The 16,340-nt window shown below is 41.1% G+C and overlaps 2 protein-coding genes across 3 annotated transcripts in view; both read right to left on the bottom strand.

The window, feature by feature from the left end:
* GRIN3A (glutamate ionotropic receptor NMDA type subunit 3A) overlaps positions 1 to 16,340 on the bottom strand; it is a 179,856-nt gene that overhangs the window by 11,541 nt on the left and 151,975 nt on the right. The gene's annotated exons all lie outside the window — the stretch shown is intronic.
* On the bottom strand, positions 10,004 to 13,365 carry PPP3R2 (protein phosphatase 3 regulatory subunit B, beta). The gene has a single exon (XM_010374157.2). The coding sequence runs from the start codon at positions 13,298 to 13,300 to the stop codon at positions 12,779 to 12,781; it is 522 nt and encodes a 173-aa protein (XP_010372459.1). The 5' UTR covers positions 13,301 to 13,365; the 3' UTR covers positions 10,004 to 12,778.

Here is a 16,340-nt window from a genome sequence, read left to right as displayed (position 1 = left end):
GAAAAGACTAGAGCTGAGTGGGGGCTCCGAGACCGGCACAAGGCAGGAAAACTGGGCAGATGATTTGGGAATGCAGGCCGAAGCCCAGCCCTAGGAAACAAGGAATGCTGGTCTGGGAAAGGGTTTGGTAGGGAAGCACATTGGACCCCAAGGGCTTCAGAGGTACTAGGGATTTTCCTGGGACATCTCTGTGTGCAAACGGCGACTAGTTATATAAACCGGACATGCAGAAAGTACATACAAATGTGTCTGAAAATAGTCCTTGACCTAGACCTATTTTAATGTATATAGGATATGGCTGTAATATGAAAGATTCAGTGAGTTATTGCTGTGGATTAAGAACAGACTGGGAGAATTTAGTTTGGACTTTAACATCATCAAACATTCAGTTAGACTCTGAGAAGATGGGCACTGCTTTTTTATAAGACACTGCCAAGATGAGGAGGAAAAATGTAACTCACAGTGAGTCATCTTGCCTTTGTGGTCATGGCTTCCTCTCTTTTCTTGTGCATAACAATAATTAGTCTCTTAAAAACAATAATTTTTCTCTTAGTACCTCAATAACAAATAGGCCATATTCAGTTTATATTATACATTTTTTTCTTTAAACTTGTTGTTTATACCCACATGCTAATAGACTAACAGAAGCAGTTATTGCTTTTAAACTGAGCATTTAATACATATGCCAGATACAATATATGTGTATTATGATCTTATAATTACCCTGTAAGTTAAGTGTTATTATCCTTATTTCACATTTGAGAAAGCAGAGGTTCATAGGGGTTAATAACCTTACTTACCCAAGATCATGCAAGCTACTAAGTCGGGATCCAGGCTGCGGATCCAGGACTGTCTGATGCCAAAGCCTGCAATGCTTGTTAAGCAATGGCCATTTATAGGTGTCCTTTTCTAGTTGAAGTCTCACAATTCACTGTAACGACTACCAAATTATTTTATTTATAACTCTCATTGGAATGGAAAATCCACTGTCATCTGCCTGTGAACACCAGAGAAAATGTTTCAATTGTGTCTGAGTCTGAGTGACAAGATGTACAGCTGCCTTTGTAATTCAGGGGTTCCTCCCCTAGGATCACATTGTTTAAATGTGCTATGCATATGTGCATCTTCCCCATATTATCAAGTGAAAACTTTCTAGTAAAAAAACTGCTCAACTTGATACTCATTACTGGTCAGAGGAAGAAAAGAAGGAGTTACGAATATTCAATATCAAATATTTAAAATACATTCAGGTGTTGCAGACAAAATGATAATTGCAGCTGCCAAGTGACTTGAGTGGTAGCACATTCAGAAATGCAAGCAGAAGTCCAGTCTCATGCTGTCAAAAGCCATGTAAATGAATGCAAAAAGAATGCAAGCAAACATAAGTTTTGAGGTGTTTTTTTTTTCCCCCTTTATCCCATTGCTTCAGCTGCAGCTTCGTTTGCTAGCTCATAGCCACATACTTCCAGAGACTCAAGGGCCAAGGAGAGAAGGCTGTCACAGGATTGATTGATTTGATTTGATTTTTTGAGACAGAGTCTCACTCTGAGGCTCAGACTAGAGTGCAGTGGCACAATCTCGGTTCACTGCGATCTCCACCAGCGATTCTCATACCTCAGCCTCCCAAGTTGCTGGGATTACAGGCATGCGTTACCACACCCAGCTAATTTTGGTATTTTTAGTAGAGACAGGGTTTCACCATATTAGCCAGGCTTGAACTCCTGACCTTAGGTAATCTGCCCGCCTCAGCTTCCCAAATTGCTGGGAATATAGGTGTGAGTCACTGCACCCGGCTTGTCCCAGGATTTAGCCAGGGACAAATCTCAGGCATTTATTGCTCCACTTGGTCCTTCACAAACTTACTCTAGCCCACCCTATCTCACTTAGGCAACTCTTTAACTAGTAAGTAATCATTCGAAAAATTGCTTTGCTTATGTATTTCATTTTTCTAAATGTTATTTATATTCATTATATTTCTTTAGCATTTTACTATTAATTTACATTAGTATATATTTACTACACTGTGAAGAAAAAACATAGTTTGTATCTGATACTGTACTCTGCATGTTGCATTCAGGAATACCAACTAATTATGCATTATACAACTAATGTTTTAAATGTTTATATTAGGCAGAAATTCTTGGTAGATTGTCACATATCTATACATTGTGCATTAGATATTAAATACCTATAGGTGCCTAAGAGTGTTTTAGTGAATTTAGGGAAACTGCTTGAGATTTTTGGATGAGATGCGAATACTTTTTTCCCATTTGAAATAATGGAAAGGTCTTCCACCATCTATAAATTTACTAGTCAACACATTTCTAGGAATGGACCAAATTCAGATAAAAGGAGATGTTTGTACTATCACAGGTGTGGTCTCTGACCAGATCAGTAACATGTAGAGGATAAGATTATAAACTTTGTTGTTGCCCAAACCCTGCTTTGTATTTTGTTCAGATGTGGTCACTTGAAACATCTGACAGCTAGATTAGTGACTAGTTCTCAAGTCTCCAGCAAGGGAGTTTCACTCATCATTTATTTTTGATGTTACTAATCAAGATCTATGCAGCTAATCCTCCCTTGTGCCTATTCCACACCTCCCAACACATAGCAACCACCTGATTTCTCTGGTTTTCTAGAGTGTTGTCTATACTCATTGCTTCTAATTCCTTTTCTCCCATTTTCCCTGAGACCCACTTCAATCAGACTTTTGTCCCCTCCCATTACCTGTCAAACAATTCCTGTAAAAGTCAAAAATGGCCTCCATATTGCCAAATCTAATGGTCGGTTTTCACCTTATTCGTGTATCGGCAGCTTGGACACCATTGATTACTCCATCCTCTTTGGTATAGTTTCTCAACTTTGTTTTTGTGATACTTCTTTCTCTTTGTTGTACCTTCATCTCTTTTGTTTTTCTTCTTCATCTTTCTGACTGTAAACATAGGCATGCTTTCAGTTTTTCAACTACACTCATGTTCTCATCCAGAGTCAGCTTTAAATCCCCCCTAGATGTCAGTGACTCCCAAGAGTTGGGGGCTTTTCTTTCCTAAGTCCCTACTCTGCCTCTTTACTTAGGTAATGAATAGACATTTCAAAGATAACACATTAAAAGCAAACCCCTAATGTTCCCCCTGAAACCTGCTGCTTGGACCATCTTTCTCATTTCAATGAACCTCCATCCTTGCCATTGACACAGGGAGAAAACCTTAGAACCACCTTTGATTCCTGTCTTTCTCTAGCATCCCATTACCCTGTGTATCTGCACATATGGTGGAACCGACCTTCAAAGTATATGCAGAATTCAACAACATCCCGCCACCTCCACCAACCACCCTGATCCAAGCCACCATCACCTCTCACCTCACCTAGATTATTGAGACAGCCTCCTAGTTGTTTTCCCTAATGACTTCTGTCTTCTTCACAGCAGTAAGAATGGCTGTCATGTCACCCCTGTGCTCAACACCTTGTGATGGTTTTCTGTCTCTTGCAGAGTAAATTCAGAGTCCTTGCAATGGTCCATGAGACCTTACAAGATCTATTTCCTCTTCTTCTCTCTTACTGGTTCACTTTGCAGCTTGAGCAACTTGCAGCTTGAGGGTCTTTTCATTTTCTGTTCTGTGCCTGTAAACTCTTCTGCCAGGAATCAATATTGCTCCTTCCCTCACTTTCTTTAGATTTCTTCTCAAATGTCACTTATCTGTGAAGTTTACCCTAATCACTGTGCTTGAAAAGGCAAATTCTGTTCCCCCTTCCCTCCTCTTTCAGACACATTCTCTCTCTCTTTGCTTTATTTCTCTCCTGACATAATATGTGATTATTTGTTTATTGCCTATTTCCCTACCAAAGTAGAATGTAAGCTACAGGAGGGCAGAATTTTTGTCCATTTTGCTCGGTACATATTCTAATTGCTTAGAACAGTGCCCAGCACTGTTAATATTTTTTAAACGAATGAAAGTGTATGAAAACTAGGATTTTTTTTTGTATAAAATAAATTTGCATAATTCCCCCCACCCCTGATCCCAAACAGTCTCATTATATCACAAGAGCTTCCTAGAACAGCTGTTTAAGAGAGAAGGGTGGAGATGGACATTCTCAATGAAAAGGAGAGGAAACAAGGCCCAGTTTTGCTAGCCTGACCTGATCATGCTAATATTCACCAATCTACGCATCTACTGTTGAAACTGGGACAAAAAATATTTAAAATTACTGAAGTAAAACATTGGAAAATGAATGCAAAAATTTCAGGTGGAATGTGCTGATTTTGTTTTCTTAGAATCCTTTCTTTGGGAAACTGCCCTCTTCCTGCTTCACGTGGTTTTGGTATGTCTACCAATCACAGACTCCCTACTCCCTGTTCACCAGGCAAAACATGGGACTCAAGGCAGGCCAAGGTGGATCTGAAGCAGAAACACTGGGCATCAAAAGTGCTTGGAGCTAGTCATTTCCAATGTCAGTGCCCCAAAGACACAGTTCCCTAGTTCCTGCACTAGCATCCTTGGAGTGCTGTGGTTCGAGGCTTCATCTGTTACTCTCCTTCTTACTTCAAAACATCGAGCCTTCCCATTATTCTTTTGATAAGTTTTTGCTTAAGTTTAAAAATCTGTTGCAACCGGGTGCAGTGACTTACGCCTGGAATCGCAGCACTTTGGGAGGCTGAGGCAAGTGGATCACCTGAGGTCAGGAGTTTGAGACCAGCCTGACCAACATGGTCTCTACTAAAAATACAAAAATTAGCCAGGCATGGCGGCACATGCCTGTAGTCGCAGCTACTCGGGAGGCTGAGGCAGGAGAATTGCTTGAATTTGGGAGGCAGAGGCTGCAGTGAGCTGAAATTGCACCACTGCAATTCAGCCTGGGCAACAGAGCGAGCCATTTCAAAAAAAAAAAAAAAAAAAAATCTGTTGCTTGCAACCATATAATCTGATTTAATATATGTACTGTTTAAATGATTAAGGTCTTCTAGCTCCAAGGTGTGAATATAACTTCTTTTGAGATAGACTGTATCCTGACGCAGATCTCAGAAATGAACGGTGGAGCCTGTTTTAGGAAGTCTTCTCTGACAGCGTAAGGCTGTGCTGCTTTTGCCTGTCTCCAACAGCCTAGTATATAGGTAAGTGTTCAATACATTTACTCCAAAGATTTCCTATTAAATATTTTTCCCCAGAGCAAAATGACTTCAAGAACTTGGGAGAATAATTGTATTTTTCAGTGACCTAATGCACTAAGCTTTGTATCATCTCCTCTCTGGATCTGCATAGCCAAATGCTGATGTTCAAAAATTTTTTTCCTTAATAAGAGAGCTGATGACAGGGGGAGGAATAATAATTTTAATGAGAGGTAAGGAAAAGAAAAAGGCTATGGTGCTTCTGAAATATGGATGACTCACAGATGCTTGGAAGCAGGACAAGGAAGAAGCAAATGCTATTTCTAATTTTGAAGACCTGGTATCTATTTTATTTATTTATTTATCTATCCATTTATTTATTTATTTGTTTATTTTTTGCCTCCTGATTATTTTGCCCAGAAGAGTAGTTAGTTGCTCAGAAGAACTTGGCAGATTCCTTGCTGTGTCTATACATATGGCCCCTTGTCGGGGAGTGAAGGGGTGGCCTGCCCCTCCATACCTGTGGGTGTTTCTCGTTAGGTGGAACGAGAGACTTGAGAAAAGAAATGAGACACAGAGACAAAGTATAGAGAAAGAAAAAGCTGGCGTGGGTCCTCTGTATGCTGAGCGCCAGTCCCCTGGGCCCACTTTTTCTTTCTCTATACTTTGTCTCTGTGTCTCATTTCTTTTTTTGAAGTAGGAGAATCATATCCACATAAAATGTGGGCTCCAAATATACCAAAGACAGAGTTTCCCAGTGGAGAAAGTCCGGTTGAAGAGAGTTAGGTAAGATTATGCAGTGCACTCATTCGGAATTAAAACATATATATTTAACAAGAATCATGAAGATGGAGAAAAAAGAGATTCATTCAGAGAACCTGGAATTTTCTCATTTACCAAGACATAGTGAAAGATCACACTTAACAAAAGAAACAGAAGAGGAAATAATGTATTAACATAAAATCCAGGGAGACACTGCATGAGCCTAAGTGAGTAGTGCTCACACATTTGGATTAAACAAGGATTTTGACAGCACTCTGCATTCCTCTAACCTGGAAACTGCTTAGTGGCTCATCAACATGGCGCTGCCCATGTTGCTGTGAAGATTCTTCTCTCTCCCTGTTTCTTGGGATTCTTGAGCCCCCATCTCTTCTAAGCTTGGGCGACCATCTTTTAGGGTTGAAATGGCACTTAATTTGCCACATTAGCTCTGTTATGCAGTTTTTTGAAAAATTTATTATTAAAACGACTTAGAAAAATATTTTTAAAAACTAAATGTGAGATTACCCATAATCCTTGTACTATAAAACAATTACTTTCAATTCTCCATTTTCTCTTCTGAACAATGACCATATATACGCACACATATTTTTCAGAGTTCTAAACATAGGATATAACAAGTTTGCATTATGCTTTCAAAAGAGTTTATTTTCTAACATAATAAACTATTTTAGTATTAATTTCTAAAAATATTATTTTCTAACTACTATTTTATTTATTAACTTTAGTGGCCTAATACTATCACCTATTGTTTTTGTTATAATTGACTACTCCCAAACTGTAGGTATTTAAGTTTTTAAATATTATTATTTATTGTATATACGACAAATATTGCTACAATAAAAAATTTTGTGTGTAGCATTTGTTTTTTCTTTTTTTGAGATGGAGTTTCACTCTGTCTCCCAGGGCAGAATGTAGTAGAGTGATCTCGACTCACTGCAACCTCCGCCTTTTGGATTCAAGTGATTCTCCTGCCTCAGCCTCCCAAGTAGCTGGGACTAAAGGCATGTGCCACCACGTCCAGCTGATTTTGTATTTTTTAATAGAGATGGGGTTTCAGCATGTTGGCCAGGCTGGTCTTGAACTCCTGACCTCAAGTGATCTGCCTGCCTCAACCTCCCAAAGTGCTGGGATTAAAGACATGAGCCACCGTGCCTGGCCGTGTATAGCATTTTAAAATATTTTTATTTCTTTGAGGTACATATTGCAATGAGCAAGATTACCTGGTCAAAGGATATAACTGTTCTGATGACTTGGGATGTGTAAGATGTCCCATAAAAAGGGTGGAAGCCATTCCCAGTGCCACCAAAGATACCGCAATGCCTAGAAAGCTTCTATTTTTGCCAATTCTGTTTTATAATTAATCATTTTTCCTGTTTTAAATATTGTAAGTTGTATTTATTGAATTAATAAGGCTATTTTTCCATGTTTGTTTTACCTATCTCCTTTTGTATGAATCAATAATGACTTTTTTGCATATTTATTTATGCACATCAGGCACAGTGAGGCTTTTTGTTGAAAAATTGCTAACCCTTTTGCTAACATGTTATGTTTCCCCTTTTTATGTTTTCTTATCTTTGTTATATTTTATTATATAAAAGATTGAAATTTTACACAGCTATACTTACTTTGATTATTGTACATTCTTCTACTGTTTCAGGCATTAGAAAATATTGATTGTGGGGATAAATATTTTGTGTCCAGTGTTATATTTTTGAAAAATAGTGAACACTTCAGTCCGTTTTAAACTTCTGTGCCAAAGAGTGTAACTGTGTTAATTTTTCTTCACTGAAACTCTTAATTTCATCTCAATATTTCAGAGACGCCTTAGTCAATAAAAGGCTACCTTCATGTTAGAGCGACCTGCATTTCTTTGTAGTACTTTAGGTTTTTATTTCAAATCTTCAGATTTTTAAAATATTGGCATTTTTTTTTTTTTTTTTTTTTTTTTTTTTTTTGAGACGGAGTCTGGCTCTGTCACCCAGGCTGGAGTGCAGTGGCCGGATCTCGGCTCACTGCAAGCTCCACCTCCCGGGTTTACGCCATTCTCCTGCCTCAGCCTCCCGAGTAGCTGGGACTACAGGCGCCCGCCGTCTCGCCCGGCTAGTTTTTTGTATTTTTTTAGTAGAGACGGGGTTTCACCGTGTTAGCCAGGATGGTCTCGATCTCCTGACCTCGTGATCCACCCGTCTCGGCCTCCCAAAGTGCTGGGATTACAGGCTTGAGCCACCGCGCCCGGCCAAATATTGGCATTTTTTAAAAAGCATTGTGAGAACAAACACCATGTAAAACCAGTAACAACAAAAGCAAACATTTGTAGGTCAGAGTTAGCCTGTGAGCGGTCAGACTGTCTTCGGATCTGCACAGCTTTACTGCTGCTATGATGACCCTTCAGTGTTGTAAGTTTTCATTATGAATCAGCTAATTCTTGATGACTCATGATTTATAGTTCACAGTCATTGGCTCCTGGGGTAGGTACAATAGTTGACACAGCAGCAGAGGAGTCCAGTCTGATTCTCAGTCTAGTGGCCTTGTTCCTCTACCATAATGACATTCTGTTTTTTTTTTTTTTTTTTTTTTTTTTTTTTTTTTTTTTGAGATGGAGTCTTGCTCTGTCACCCAGGCTGGAGTGCAGTGGTGCGATCTCGGCTCACTGCAACCTCTGTCTCCCTGGTTCAAGCGATTCTCCTGCCTCAGCCTTCTGAGTAGCTGGAATTACAGGCACGTGCCACCACGCCCAGCTAATTTTTGTATTTTCAGTAGAGATGGGATTTCACAATGTGGCCAGGATGGTCTCGATCTCCTGACCTCATAATCTGCCCACCTTAGCCTCCCAAAGTGCTGGGATGACAGGCATGAGCCACCGTGCCCGGGCCGACACTCTGTTTTTAAAAACACCCGAGCCTCCCCCGTTCACAGTATTCAAAATAGATATAACACCATAGCAGACTAACTACCTACTCTCTCTTTTAACAGACAGAAAGAATCAGTAGTGTAAGTGGAGAATGGAATTTGTAATTTTTTTTTTTTTTTTTTTGAGACGGAGTCTTGCTCTGTTGCCCGGACTGGAGTGCAGTGGCCAGATCTCAGCTCACTGCAAGCTCCGCCTCCCGGGTTCACGCCATTCTCCTGCCTCAGCCTCCCAAGTAGCTGGGACTACAGGCGCCCGCCACCTCGCCGGGCTAGTTTTGTATTTTTAGTAGAGACAGGGTTTCACCGTGTTAGCCAGGATGGTCTCGATCTCCTGACCTCGTGATCCGCCCGTCTCGGCCTCCCAAAGTGCTGGGATTACAGGCTTGAGCCACTGCGCCTGGCCTGTAATTTTTTAAAATAAAAATTGTCTTCATTTAAAAAATGCACACTGTTCCTCAGATAGTGGCTTAGGAATTTGTAATTAACAAAAATGTTTGGAACATATTTTTTCCTTGAGAATGTTTCTAAAGCATGATAGAATATAAACCAAAGCTAAATTGAATTTGCTGAAGCCATATTTTTTTCTCTGTTTCAAAAAGAGTGTCTAGTGGTCTGGGGATTGCAACATATGGTAGAGAGCAGACACAATCCATTAACATAGGATTCATAACAACATATTGTGACTGATCTCTATAGCCTCAGAGCATATTGGTTTGTGTTATCGGTTTAATCTAAATACTGTCACCTGTTTCTCAAGATGAGCCAAAGGTGGAACATGGTTTAAAAGTGTTTTGTCTAACATATCTGTTTCATTGCAATGCATAGAACCAAAGAGGTGGAGGCTGCTTGTTCTTTGACAAGCAGTTTACCTCTTTGGGCTTCAGTTTCATCATTTATGAAAACTGAGGCTTGATTTGATTACATACATGGTTAAGACTATAATAAATAATTTGTGACAGGTAGATATAGGAACTATAAAAATAAGATAAATGCAGAGAGGTAGAAATAAAGCTCAGGATTTGGGGTCAGAAAGCCTGGTTCAAATCCTTGCTTTGCCACTTACCAGCTGGGTGACTTTGGAGAAGATTCTAGATCTCTACATGGCTCATCTGTAATGCTGAAATAATGGCACCAGACTCACAGTGTTGTTATGATGATTAAATTATATGTATAAGAAAGGTTATATCAAAAGTTATGGGACAATTGCTCAATAAATATTTATTGTTATCATCCCAAGAAACTGTATAGAACTAGATTTGTTGGCAACTGGCAATTAACTGACAGGAAAAACAAAGCATTCTGATTTGGGAATAAATGTGATTCTTTTAACCCAAATATCCAGTTAGATCTTTCCAGTGCTAAATCCAGATACAGGCTCTCAGTTCAAGGTCATTGCCACAAAGCCTTAGGTAATTATCTTGAGTAGATTTATTGGACAATTAGCTTGTAAATTCCAGCCACTCCAGAAACTGAAATACATTTCCTCTCTTTGTTAAATGTGAGCATGTAATCCAATATGTTTCAAACCCTTGGTCATAATTTTGAAATTTCCATACTTTAATGTGCACATTGCAGGGTATATAAATAATGTCTCTCTTTAATGACAATAATGTCCTCTTGGCTAGTATGACATGTGCTCACTTTCTCCATGTAAAATTCCTCCACAAAAAGTTAAATAGGTTGGGCTGGAATGAGAATTTTCTTTTAAAATTTCTCCAGCTCTCAAGTCAGAAAGTCTATTGTCCCCTCTGCAAATGAAGGAGTGGGGAGGACCTTGAAATTGTTCCCATTGTTTTCTCTCTGGGCTTGGATATGGGCTGTACACAAATGTCCAGTTAATTTTAGAGTGGGTGTAGCTAAGAACTAAGTAAGTGTTCAAAAGCAACCAGTGAGCCTCATGTCTCCTTTACATATTGATCTTGTAGAAGGGGAGGAAGGGGGAAGGGAAGGGAATTAGTTGAATGAAATGGAATTGTGCTCCAGCTGTGTGGCATGTCTTTTTGAATCCTCAAAATAACCCTGGGAAGGATCCTCTTTTTAATTAGGAGGAAAGACACAGACAGGCTAAGTAAATTATTCATGCTTACACAGCTAAAAAGAAGTCAGTGTGATAACAAGCTAGTTGCAACTGGATCCAAACCTAGGTGTGTCTGAATCTTTGGACATTGCATAACCCTAATCACCACAGGGTTGGGAGCGTTTATCACAATTTTTAGGGTTGAACAGGAATTGAAGGGGCAAGAATTCCTATTTTTGTGGTTTCTAAGTAATCTATTAAATAAAAAAGTATATGGTAGGGTGCCTTGATAGATGGGTTCCCTGAAAGTGATTAAATTTGTGAACTTTTTTTTTTTTCCTATTTTTGGTCAAGACCAGTTGCCAGCTTCTTCCAAATAAAATAGTGGTAAATCCCCTTGAAACAGATCTTCCATGTCCTGAAAAAAGTTACCTGAGTGGTATCCCTTGGCTAAGCAAGTGTAGGGAGAGTATGTTTCATTGTTCTGCTGTTTTGAGAGCCTTAAGCATCTTATATGGGAAGTGGTTCTCTGTGAGAAAGGGGATTGGTGTGGAGCCGCAGATGCTGGGACAAGTCCTAGCCCTGCTCTTCTGAGGACAGTTCGTCCTCTGAGAACTGACAGTAGTATGTGGGACCTCAGGGAGCTGGTAACATTTGGCATACAGGCAGTGATGTATTTACTGGTACTGATTCTCCAAAACCAAAACAAAAACAACTAAAAGCTTTTGTTCTCTTCTCACCATGGCTGATCTAAAGCTACCAACATGACATAAATGAGTGGGAAGAGACACGTGCATTCTGGATCTCCCCCGGAACCACAGGCTCCCAGTGGTGGAAATCTATTAGGGTGTGAGGACTTCTGCGCTGAATGTTCCACGAGAGAAAAGGCTTCCTGGAATGAGAGAGCTCTCAGCTTCTCTGCTATGCCCCAGATCTGATTTTCAAAATCAGCACAGCTAGTGTAGCCAGCATCCACCTCTGCTGTGGAGACACAATTGTCAGTCTCTGCATCTCTGAGCAACAGACATAATGCCACTTCAGCATCCTAGGGAGATTCCACTGCAGCCTGAATCTTTATTGCCTCTCCTCCGTGGGACAACTAACTGAATGTCCCATTCTCTCCACCTGGGGGGTAGGAACCAGTGTCTGAGGTGAGAGCACTTTCTGGGAGAACACTTTCCTTGCCCTATTTAGCTGGAGGTCCCCTTCATTGAACTTAATGCTGTGTGGGCTGCCAACCCTGGAAACCCACTGCCAATGAGGATGATGACTGAGCTGGGCACTCAGTCCAGGCTTAGCATTTCCTATAAGAGCCCTGAAGCTAGTTTCTGTTCAGGAGCTGGAGCAATGAGTCAGGAGGAGGCCAAATGAACTCCTACCCCTCAAACATGCACAGCGATTTCTGGATGCATTGTGGGGAATGAGGCTGCAATCTGCTGAAGGAAAAGATAGGATTTTGTCCCCCAAGAAAAGTGATTACAAGATGCCCAGCAAAGATAAATATGTTTGTCCCTGTTGCTACAATAGGAAGTTAACAATCTGGCAAGATATCTGAACACAAGCAAATGAAAACAGTTCACCTAACACCCATGCAAATTATAAATTTCCTCCCATAAACAAAATGATCAAAAATAACAGCAAAAATGTATATTTTCTTATTTTTGAACTTTCAAAGTTCTAGTTTGGTCTTTGGATCAAAACAAAGATGTTTATAAAAGGCATTTCCTTTTCTTTCCCCACTATGCTCAATTGACTTGCTCTTCCCCTCATAGGGTACCCTGAGTCATTCAGAGAAGAATTAATAGCACTGAGCTGGTGATGAAGCTCCTGTTGGGACATATGGCTTCACAAAGAGAAATACTTCCAGGTAAGTCAGAGAGACAGTTGGACATCTTGAGCAAATCTCAAAAGAGGTAGGGAAGAAAGCAAAAGTTGTTGGGTGGTGCTTGTAAGAAAAAGGCTCACACGATGAGGACCAGCTTCTTGTGGATCTCCAGGTCTCTGACCACAGCACTGAATTCCTCAAAGGATATCTTCCCATCGCCATCCTTGTCCAGGATGATGATGGTTTTGTCGACCAGCTGCTGGAGCTGCCAGTCCGCCAGGTTGTTGCCCACCATCATCTTCAGCACCTGGAAGAGCTCCCCGTTGGAAATGTAGCCATCTTTATCCATGTCGTAAATGCTGAACGCAAACCTCAACTTCTGCTCCTCGTCGCCCTTGACGCTGAACTGAGAGGTCCCCAGGATGAATTCCTTGAAGTCCACTTCTCCATCGTCGTTGGTGTCGAAGACGTCGATCACTCGCCGCACCAACGGGTTGTGGCGCAGCTCCGGCAGGGACATGAACTCCTCCACGCTCAGAGAGCCTGATTTGTCCAAGTCCAACTTCCTAAACCTCCTGCCCAGCCTTTTAATTTCATCATTGTCAAAGTGCGCGCACATCTCCGCCGGGTAACTGGCCTCATTTCCCATTGTGGACATCTGGCAAGGGCCACGGCTCACAGGGTGGGAGGAGGGAGCAGGGGCGGCGGGCTCGGGCGGAGCGCGTGCCCGGACGGTTGGGCCATGGGGTGGGGGTAGAGGGCTCCCGGGGGCCTTGGTCGAGCAGAAGGGCAGGGGAGCGGAGGGAGGGGCGGCAGGTCAGAGAGGGAGCGGAGATAGGAGGGAAAAGGGGGCGGAAGGGGAGGTGGGTGCTGTCTGGGCAGGGGTATAGGGAGGAGAGAATGGAGCCTGGGGGTGCCTGGGAGAGGCAGAGGTGGAAAGCTGGGCTGCCCCTTCTCTTTATCCTCTCAAACTCCTTGTACTTTTCCATGATAACCCTAATTCCCCTGGCAATTATTTTATCTACTTATTTCTCCCCCCACCTTTTTTTTTGTTTTGTTTTGTTTTTGTTTGTTTGTCTGAGAAAGTAAGCCCCGAAGGAGAAAGGGTCACATCTGTATTATTCGCTGCAGTATCCCAGAAGCATAGTACTTCACAGGCAATATGTGCTTAGTAAATATATGCCGAATGACTGAACTGCAACCAAGGACACTGTATACTTGCTTTACAGACTTAGTGTAAGGACGAAACAAGGTGGCACATCAAGGCATTGATATAGTATGTTTTCCACGATTCCCTGGGAGGGGAAGCCAGGATTGACATCCTTCTGTAACTTTTTCAGGACATAGGATTCAGAGTGTTTGTAAGAGACCAGACCGACCAGAATTTCTCACATGGATCACCTATAGGCACTAACATATTCCTGAGGAATATAAACAATGCCGAATTCAGGGCGTTTTTCAAGATGACACAGGTCTCAAGAACACAACCTCTGTTAACTCTGTTCCCTTGAATCCATCATCTCATGCCCAAGTCACATCTTTGTTGTTGGTGCCTGGCGGCTATTCTGCAGAATACTTTGGGGGAATGTCTGCAGTCTGCCCAAAGAAACCTTTTGTGTGTGTTGAGAGTGACAGTAACCTCTGGATGATCTCACTTTTCTCCTTTTGTTTCAACTAGATCTGTTCTTTCTGTTGATGACTAATTTCACATGCTCCCTCCTATTCCTTCTTCCTTAGGAGCACATCAATTACTCCAAATGCATAAGAAATAAATGTGGTTCAAGAGCAAACAGTTCAGAGGGACTTGGGGGAACCTCAGGCCACTAAATCAAACTGAAAGAGGCAAACACTCCTTCACTTTAAAAAATGTTGGCAAGTTCTGTGTTCTATAGTTCAGCCAAAATATCAGTCTAAAGATAACTGTGCTGGAATTAGCAAAACTAAGCCACTGATCACCTTATCATTAGGTCTGGCCATTTTACTTTCCTCTGTAAACAAACGATAATCTATGGATATGTTTTAAAGCTGATTATGGGCATTACACAAATGAAACCCCTTTTCCCAATTAGACTGTGATATTGGAACATGTTTTATTTTACTTATTTGCTTGCTTTTCAGTTATTCAGAGAAACGAGCATGGTACAGTTTGGATATAAACCTGTTGAATTTGCAATATTAAGGACATCACCTTAAATTATATTACAAGATGCCTAAAACTAGTGTTGGTCTCTAAATGCTACCAACCACTGTAACCTGTGTTCTTTCTAAAGCACAAAGACCTTTCTGGACTCTCTGGGGAGATATCCAGGCCCTGCAGGTGCAGTTCTGAAAAAATCAGAAACCTGAGGGGCAAGGACAGAACTCTATCTTTTGGGCATGCAATGGGGCTGGGAGCCTCTAGAATTGTGTTACTGGTCTCATCTTGTGTCTTTGACCACAGTGTAGTCCAGTTTCTTGTCTGCAAGTAAAAGAATCTACCTCTAAGAAGTTTAGCACAAAAGATAATTTGTTGGAAGAATCTTACATAATCTAAAGAAGAGCTGAATGATTCAGTCTTAGGAAGGATGAGGATCCCACTGGGTTTAAGGAAAAATTGGAACCAACGCCTCAGGACCAGATATGTAATTTGCGGTGTCCTTTGTTTGAAAATGATTAAGAGCTTCAAGGTGGCCACAGCAGAATATTAAACCAACTACGGGACCTTAAGTGACTGCATGGGCCACATGCCCACGAAGCTGGCCCTGCAAGGAGTTGGGCCCATTGACCTCTCTGTGCTTTTCACCTCTGCTTCTCTTTCCTTCACTCTCTCCTATGATAAAGGAATTCTTCTGCATTGCAGAGGACACAACTAGTGACAGATTCCAAGTTAAGACTTTGGGGATTTTCTTATCAGAAAAGACGGACTTCTCCCTGTTCTAGTTAGATGCCCACAAATCCCAGGAGTAGGCTCTGAGTGGTTTCACTTGGGTTGGGTTCCCACCTATGAGCCATCAGACATGGTTTATAACATATGGGAGTTTCCATTTGAACCTCATGGGTGGAGCTGGTGGGGGGATGTGGGGGCTGGGTAGGAAGAACAGGTACCAAAAGAAGCACATGCTCTTCCTTATAAGAATGGGGTAATGCTGAGCAGACCAACAGATGGGCATTAGACAGGTCCATTCGTGCTGACTCTATAGGAGAGAGGAAGCGTTTTGAACTCCCTTCAGTTTTGCCAACTGAATAGGCCACAGATCTTGCTATAGCTATAGGCCTCCACCAGCTCATTCATTACTGCCAGGTCCATCTTATTATTTGCTAAAATATCCCTTCACCTCTGTGTAGACAGAATCAGTATCTCACTTGCAGACACTCTTGTGAGTTTTACAGACTGTGGGTTACAACACACTAGTGAGTGATGAAGTTGGTTTAGTGAGTTACAAGCAACATCAAAAAAATAGAATAGCAGATAATTGAAGAGAAAGCATCATCAGTAAGGGGAAGTACTATTACTTCATAAAGTTGTTTATAAAGTTGTAAAAAGTTTACCTCATAAAGTTGTTAAAACTAAATATAGTATATGTATATATGATAAAGGAATACCAGGTCATTCCGGGTTTGCAATATGACATATTTTCTTGCTTTGATTATGGTAAAAAATAAAGACAGTCTGACATATACTATAGAACATAGTGTTTTGATATCTTATGTTATAGGCT

This window comes from Rhinopithecus roxellana, chromosome 16 (assembly GCF_007565055.1).
Source record: "Rhinopithecus roxellana isolate Shanxi Qingling chromosome 16, ASM756505v1, whole genome shotgun sequence".
NCBI lineage: Eukaryota > Metazoa > Chordata > Mammalia > Primates > Cercopithecidae > Rhinopithecus > Rhinopithecus roxellana.
Note: the sequence above shows the minus strand (reverse complement) of the source record. Positions and strands in the feature narration are given on the sequence as shown.